This window comes from Brachyistius frenatus, unplaced genomic scaffold, assembly GCF_029030835.1.
Source record: "Brachyistius frenatus isolate BFR_SWC_R1_liver_20210118 unplaced genomic scaffold, ASM2903083v1 Contig_36, whole genome shotgun sequence".
Lineage (NCBI taxonomy): Eukaryota > Metazoa > Chordata > Actinopteri > Embiotocidae > Brachyistius > Brachyistius frenatus.
In genome coordinates, this window is record NW_027210635.1 from 2,757,021 (window position 1) to 2,765,406 (window position 8,386).

At 45.6% G+C, this 8,386-nt stretch overlaps 1 protein-coding gene across 1 annotated transcript; it reads right to left on the reverse strand.

Moving 5' to 3' along the window:
• Window positions 1–3,117: 3,117 nt before the first annotated feature.
• actb2 (actin, beta 2) lies at window positions 3,118–7,706 on the reverse strand. The gene is made up of 6 exons (XM_069701378.1): window positions 7,597–7,706; window positions 5,780–5,909; window positions 5,203–5,442; window positions 4,345–4,783; window positions 4,049–4,230; window positions 3,118–3,934 (listed from the first exon to the last, which is right to left on the reverse strand). Exons 2-6 carry the CDS (start codon window positions 5,900–5,902, stop codon window positions 3,791–3,793), a joined length of 1,128 nt encoding a protein of 375 aa, XP_069557479.1. The 5' UTR covers window positions 5,903–5,909; window positions 7,597–7,706; the 3' UTR covers window positions 3,118–3,790.
• Window positions 7,707–8,386: the final 680 nt, after the last annotated feature.

Here is an 8,386-nt window from a genome sequence, read left to right on the forward strand (position 1 = left end):
TGGGATGATCTCTGGGGTCCATCTTGGGTATAGAATTTTTGATTTGAGTGAAATATGGGAGGGGGGGGGGGGGAAGCCACATGGCCAGTTATTAAAGCCTCCTGTCAGTCAGTGCCTCTCTGACAGAAACACTTTACACCACACCAAATAACATCCGATGCAGAGAGGGTGCATTACCCCCAGTGAACATGTCACCCTGTGTAGAATGAAAAACACTCTGAGGGCTGCAAAAAGAGGATGTACAGTATTTGAGTGTGATCTATTTTTCTCTGCTGGCCTCCTTCTGTCAGCAGTGTAGCCTTCTATTTGCCTTTCACCCAGTTTATACGCCAAACTAGACTCATGTGGTGCAGCGGCCCCATCTGTTGGGGTAAGATAAGAACTGCACACAAGCTGGATCAGTGACCTGACCAATGGAGCTGCTCTAAAGCTGCACGGCTATAGTAAATGCAGGAACACACTAAGCCTCATTTTCTGACAAATTGTTCCCCCTCTGTGTCGTTCCTCAAGGGAGGACATTGTGCTGTAGCAGACATTTTTGAGCCGAATGCCTCATTCACTCGCACAAACACAGACCTGCAGTGCTCACACCTGCACCGGCACACACCCACCCACCCACCACACACACACACATTCACAATAGCCACCAAGACAAGAGCAGAAAAATGGGATGCACACACACACTCACACACACACACACACACACACACACACACACACACACACACACACACACACACACACACACACACACACACACACACACACACACACACACACACACACACACACACACACATGTACAGTAAACTACACACATGTCAAGCACTGTTTCCCTGGCAGTGAGTGTTTTGCTGGCGTGGCAGTAAAAGGATATCAGAGGGAAGCAGTCTCAGCAGAATCACAGGGGCGCGGTGGGGTGGAGGTGGTGGAGGTGTGGGCTGCAGTGAGATGTAATAAATTTCCAATACCAAACACACTTGATCTTCACTGTGTATGTGAGTGCACCGCTAGTCTGCATGCATATATGAATTCATATTGATGCAGGCGTACACTTCTGTGTGCACAGGCCTCCATGTAGCCCTGAAATACTGCATGAAAGTAGGAGAACCTGATTAATGGAGGCTGGATGACTTTGGTTCTAGTGCTGCTGTCTGTGTTGTCAGAAACAGGATATGATGCATAGAGCATGAGGGTGGGGCTGCACCATTCACCTCCAACAATCCATCTTTCATCTCTGTAATATACAAAGTGTGGAGATCTGTTATTTTTTAGAGGTGCACATGGAATAGGTTTGTATCAGCAGATGCTCTGTTCCCACAATTTTTGGGAAACCTTGCATTTTTTTTTAACTGATGTACAGAACACACATTTCAGGCTCCGATTCACTGTCCATTACACAAGCTCAATAATCCCTATCAAATCATAATCAAATAACTTTATTCTCAAAGATGGGAATTCCAACAAAAAAACACGGTTTCATCTCTAGCTCTGTCCATAAGCGTTAATATTAGTCAGTGTGGTGAAATGCAGAAAATAAAGTCACCAGGGAGGACCACGCCTCCCTTTTATTAAGAATATAAATGAGCCTTCACTGCCATCTGCTGTCTGAACTGTGCAACTGCTTTAGATTTTTAAAGGGCGACCTAACAATCAGAACAAGTTACTGAAGCCAGTGAGCGCCAACAGACAGCCTGGGGTCATTTATAGCTAAATAACAATGCGTGACCTCATGATGATGTCATGATGAGATGCCTCAGGGTGGTAAATTGGCTTTAATGTTATTATGTAACATTTGGAGACTGACCTGCGTCCTCATCCTGTAGGACTGACTGACCTCACTGGGGCCTGTCCTCACCTTTCAGTCCATATGTTTACACCCTGTCACCTGAGCCGGGTAATACTGCAGCTAATAGGTCACAATGAACCCGAAACCACAGAACAGCAGAGAAACATAGATACGTGAAAACAGAGTAAGTTGGCCGGTCTCTTCACAAAGCACATTTTCAATACTTTTAATAACAATAACTGAGATAACAGCTTGATTTATTCTGTGTAGTACCACTCGACGGTGAGCAAGGAGTATGTGTTAATAGCAAGGCTGTTCTGATGGGTAAGCCAGATCATACCGCACGCGGTGTATCTGAAGATATGAAAGACTCCTCATGGTGTTTGTTTATGACTAGGCACCACCACTACTGAATAGGTCACTGAAAATAAAAAGCAACATGTAGGCCGTACATGTGATCAGAGTATTGTCCGGTAATTTATCATTCAACTTTTGATTCTTGCCTCTCATTTCTGACAAACTTGGTCTTGTACTGCTGCTATTAGAAAACGGTTGTCAGAGGTCTCTAGAAGAGAGGCATGCAGCTGCTGTTTAAATACAGCATGTCCTATATTTGTAATCACACTTTCAATTATTGAATTGACCTCCCTTCGGCAGACAGTTGTCTGAGGAGCTAAAACTAGAAATGCAACACTTCCTCACGACAAGTTTTTTTTACAACTTGTGAAGAACGGGCAGGAGCTGCAGGGCTCTACAAGGTCAGCTGTCCCGTGACCTCAACAGCTGCCTGCATACATGTGGCGTACATGGGATCAGACGGTACTATGGCCTGTAGTTTTAGGACACGTTTCTCTGGTCATACCTGCGGCACCTAAATGGATATGTTGAGCACTCTGCTGTCACTGGTGGTTTGATTGAATAAAAGGTAAACATGCATTCATCAGCAGAGGCCTCATTAGAACTACGCAAGAGCCAAAGTTTTGCCTGAACTGTCCAGTAGTTGTTTCAGGAGTCAACTTTAGGACTCGTAGTATCTTTAGTTTAAGATTGAGATTTAAATTTCCCTTTAAAAGAAGAAACCCACATTTAAAGACTGAAAAACATCAGCACAATGTACTAAAAGTGTATTTTTTTTTTTCTATACCTCATTTTTGACAGCTCAAGGGAAACGGGGCTAAACTTGAACTGCTGCCTTTACATATTATTCATCAACTTTGTTTTGAACCATGTCCTTTACCGTTAGCGTTCTTGCACATCCTTAAAGCTGAAATACTGAAAGTCTTACACCCGGTTAAATGAAATATTTCACACAAGACAAGAGTCAGACATCATGTCGGAACACATGTGCACTTTATTGGGATCGTTTAGTCAGTGTACAGGTTGGCCCCACCGGTCTGGCACCCCATGTTACCCCATTATGTCGAGACCCCTTGCCCCACCACCCCGGGGATGAAACCTCCAATAGGGGGAAGAAGAGGTCGCGATTGGGTTTTGCATAACAAAAACAAAAAAATTAACAGGACCAAGATATTTTTTAAGGCTGAAAGTACAAAAAACCCAGACATAATTTACATACAAGCGATACTACAACCATGTTTAAGTATGCGCCAACCACTGGGCAGCCTTCACAGAGGCGAATACGTGTCTGAACAATGCAGTTAACATTTGGAATCATGTGTCTGAACAATGCAGTTAACAAACATTTGGAATGACTCAAAGAAAAAACAAAATGTACATTTTTTTAAGTCCCCAGATGCAACTGCAGAACCCTGGGGTGCTTTTTCTTTTTAACCTAGCCAAAACATTACTGTCTCCTTCATCGTTCCAGTTTTTTTTAAAATCCTGAGTCAAGCGCCAAAAATAACTGAAGCCATGCCAATGAGTTGGTCATCTAGGCTCTGCGCCTGAGTGTGTATGAGAAATGTGTGGTGTGTGGTTGTTTTGCACAGAGCTGAAGTTGTCGGGCGTTTGGTCGGGGAGGGGGAAGGAGGAACAGTCTGTTTAGAAGCATTTGCGGTGGACGATGGAGGGGCCGGACTCATCGTACTCCTGCTTGCTGATCCACATCTGCTGGAAGGTGGACAGAGAGGCCAGGATGGAGCCTCCGATCCAGACAGAGTATTTACGCTCTGGTGGGGCAATGATCTGCAGGAGGACAAGGGAAACGGCGTTAGCATTGAGCCTTTTCGTCAGATACGCATTTGGCTAATCGGACACGCTAGCAGCAACCGAATGCCACCGTGTAGCCGGTCAGCTCACCTTGATCTTCATGGTGGATGGGGCCAGGGCTGTGATCTCCTTCTGCATCCTGTCGGCGATGCCGGGGTACATGGTGGTACCTCCGGACAGCACAGTGTTGGCGTACAGGTCCTTACGGATGTCGACGTCACACTTCATGATGCTGTTGTAGGTGGTCTCGTGGATTCCGCAGGACTCCATACCTGAGGGCAGAAACCAAAACACTCGTCAGCAAGTGGCCGCGCAGCGTAAACACAAGCCGTCGGCACGTATTCAGCATGTAGAGCGCGTGTTGGGTTTAAGGCGGGTGAACGTACCAAGGAAGGAAGGCTGGAAGAGGGCCTCTGGGCAACGGAACCTCTCGTTGCCGATGGTGATGACCTGTCCGTCGGGCAGCTCGTAGCTCTTCTCCAGGGAGGAGGAAGAGGCGGCGGTACCCATCTCCTGCTCGAAGTCCAGGGCAACGTAGCACAGCTTCTCCTTGATGTCACGCACGATTTCCCTTTCGGCTGTGGTGGTGAAGGAGTAGCCACGCTCTGTCAGGATCTTCATGAGGTAGTCTGTGAGGTCGCGGCCAGCCAAGTCCAGACGCAGGATGGCGTGGGGCAGGGCGTAACCCTCGTAGATGGGCACTGTGTGGGTCACACCATCACCGGAGTCCATGACGATACCAGTGGTACGACCAGAGGCGTACAGGGACAGCACAGCCTGAATGGCAACGTACATGGCGGGGGTGTTGAAGGTCTCGAACATGATCTGTGGGGGAGAGGAGAGAACATTTTAGTTTCCCAATCACAGCAAACGTATTTTGCTGTTGTGGCCACTGCACTCCCTACATGCATTAGAGTGAGACTGAAGTTAGTAGAAAAAAAAAAAAAAAAAAGTGCAGAAAGCACACATTCCTTCACACTTGTGCATGTCAGATGGCTATTAAGTGCCACTCTACTGGCTCTGCTAAACATTATTGACACAAGTGCAGATAAAAGCACACCGTCAAGAGACCTGTTGATGATAGATCATCTTATAGGAGAGAAGTCCTGGAGGAGAGGGGGAGGAAGGAGCAAGTGAGAATGGAATAGAGAAGGAAACTAAGGAGATGACGTAAAAGTCAATACTTTAATCTACCGTCTGGCTAAACTGGAAATGCTCAATTCTGCACAAGTGAGGGTGTGTACCTGGGTCATCTTCTCCCTGTTGGCTTTGGGGTTCAGGGGGGCCTCTGTGAGCAGGACAGGGTGCTCCTCAGGGGCAACTCTCAGCTCATTGTAGAAGGTGTGATGCCAGATCTTCTCCATGTCATCCCAGTTGGTCACGATACCGTGCTCAATGGGGTACTTCAGGGTCAGGATACCCCTCTTGCTCTGGGCTTCATCACCAACATAGCTGTCCTTCTGGCCCATACCCACCATCACTCCCTGAGGAGAGCAAACAGTTTGTTAATTTAACCAAACAGATAACGGACATATGGGGCTTTCCAGTCAAGTCAAGTCAGGCTGCCACTCAAAACACATGTACTTCGGTGTAGAAGCTGTGAGGTTGTCAAATTAATGCCAAGTATAACTGGACTACAAAGAAACTGAACAAAACTCGAGTCATTTTCAGATGGCATCCAGTTAAAATTTTAGAATTCAGAGATGATTACTTTAATGGTGATTGCCTGCATTTAAAATAAAAGACAACAAAATGCTTAAAATGCAAATTCTGTGTTTATTCAACACGAGAGTTGTACTTTATTCTGTGCACATCACCAACCTGATGTCTGGGGCGACCGACGATGGAGGGGAAGACAGCACGAGGGGCGTCATCTCCGGCGAATCCGGCTTTGCACATACCGGATCCGTTGTCAACAACCAGTGCGGCGATTTCATCTTCCATGGCTGAACTGTGAAAGGAGGGGAAAAAAAAACAAAAAAAAATACTGTTAAAACACTCAAGTCTCACATCCGCCTATCAGCAGCTGCTCCACAGTCATGAGCTCCCCCACCCCTCCCCTCCACCACACACACTTCCTGTTAACTAGGTGCAGTTCACCAAATCCGCCGCTGGGTGGAGCGCGAGCGCAAACATTCCGACCAAGCCAGACAAAAGGAAGTGGCACTGCATTCTGTTATTACCATATAAGGACATGGTTCGGTTTTGAGCAGCTTTGCGGCTACCGGCGTCGTGGCGCGCGGCCAGAGCGGCAGAGCACAGCGAAGAAGAAGAAGAAGAAGAAGAAGAAGAAGAAGAAAAAAAGGAACATTCGACATTATCAGACCGGCGGCGCGAGACCACTCCCTCTGGTTCACGAGAGCTCCCCCCCCCCCCCCCCCCAACACCCCCTCCCCCCCATTGTTGCTCAATCATACTGTTTTTTTAAAACGCAACAGAAATCTTTAAGGTTTAATATCACTGCGTCATTACTCCAACCGCCTCATTAAATTTCACAACGGCCATCCGACACGACCGAGTACATCTTTTACTTTACGAGTCAACATTCTATTAAAAAAAAAAAAATAAAATTAAAAAAAAACCTCAAAAAGCCCGTGGACACTTATTAAAGTTAATTTATAAGAAGAAGAAGAAGAAAAAAGAGAAGTTGCATAATGAAGTCATGTTGACTCATGAATGGGTCACAAGTCCTTGACTGATGATCCATTTCCTGAAAGCCACGCCTTTTCCAGGAGTGGATGATTTTTTTTTTTTAACATTTGCAATTTCCTCCTTTCGTCGTGTTCAAGGTTGTCGAGACAGGAATTCATTACGAAGTATTAATCATTAAAAAAACAAAACAATCCATTAATCAATTTATGCATTTTGCAGGCCAAATATTCTTGGCTTTCTTAATTAGAGTGGCCCTTAAAAAAATATATATATATTATTATTATTATTATTTTTAAGATCATAAAGCTGAATCTAACACGACTAACCGGGGGACACGCGAGTTTCTCCATGGCAACCGATCCCGATATAAAAGCGCTACTGTTGCAAGTCTGAAGGGCGTGCTAGCATGATGTGGCTAGGCTAAATATGCTAAAGTAGGTCACACCCCGCCGCATCGGGCGCACAAAGGGGAGCAGCCGGGATCAAGACAACCTCAACTCGAAAAGCCTCTTTTCGAACTGCCCCGCTTTCGGGGAGGGCGGAGGACGGGGACGCAAGCCAAGACCGAAATACTGCAAAAAAAGTTGCACCGCTACGCGGAGACAAAACCCGGTTTTGGTGCGAGCCGTTGACTGACGAGGCAACATTGACCAGAAGCCGGCTACATCCATCTGGACCGGCGGCACCAAATTTACTACTAAAAACCTACGCAAAACAATAAAATACAGATACTGGATGTTTCTTTATTTGACTTTAACTTAAAAAAAAATAAAAATCAGCCGTACAGTTGATGTATGACAGGACAAAGAACCTCGTGGTCCCTCTGCCATTTTTTTTTTTTTTTTTTTTTGCATTCAAATTAAAAAAAACATTTTAGACAACTGCATAAAAAAAAATTAAAAAAAAAAAGACGTTGTCAACTAAATGTTTACTTGATAAACATTCTATAATTAGAAATATGTAAATGTTGGTTTCTGTCTACTTACCTTTGGGTGGGGGGGCTTTTCGCTTTAAGGGAACCGGTTTCAGGCAAATGATATCCCGCACAAGCTGCGTGTGACGGAGCTGAGAGTGAATCCGTTAGCTGTGGGCGCTTGTGTTTTATACTGCGTCAGTTGCCCGGCTCTCGCCATAAAAGGTAAACTTTCGGAATTGCGGCCTCTGATTGGTCCAGCGTCATGCACTGGGGCACGTCGCGTGCACGCTGTGGTGCACTGAGCGCTCGCGATTTGAGAGCGAGAGAAGGGAGAGAGGGAGGCGATAATAGCAAAAGGATTGTAGAAAATAAAAGGGAAGGGATTGGCGTCGCGAGGCCTAATACGTCTAATCTCTCGATGTAATGTTTTACATACAGGCTAAATTATATATAACGTTTAATATGTGTGAAATTCGTCTTCCGCACCTGATTTTTGGTGGTTATGCATACTTGTATAACAAAAAAAAAGAAAAAGAAAGGAGCTCACCACCCAAGACTCCTCCCTGTGAAGGCTGCTGAGGCCCAGGACTTTTTTTTTTTTTTTTTTTTTTTTTTAATATCCAAAAGGCTATTCTCCCTTCCCAGCTCTTCTCTGTAGAAATAGCAGATATTATTTTGATATTTCAGACAATGTGAATGTGATGCTAATGTTGCTGTCCACTTTGTAAACCGGCTGCAGTCTCCTCAGTGGGAGTCACAGCTACTGCATCACCAGGTCAAACACATGACTCACATAACACACACACACACACACACACACACAGTAGTGGAACTGCCCTGCCACAGGCTGGGGAATGACC

Bases quoted from the DNA above. Each gene is read 5' to 3' on its own strand.
- actb2 (XM_069701378.1), bottom strand. From the start codon at position 5,902: ATGGAAGATGAAATCGCCGCACTGGTTGTTGACAACGGATCCGGTATG. The intron at 4,784-5,202 runs GTACACACCCTC...TCTCCCCCACAG, and splicing joins ACAGGGAGAAGATGACCCAG to ATCATGTTCGAGACCTTCAA. The intron at 4,231-4,344 runs GTACGTTCACCC...TTCTGCCCTCAG, and splicing joins CTTCCAGCCTTCCTTCCTTG to GTATGGAGTCCTGCGGAATC.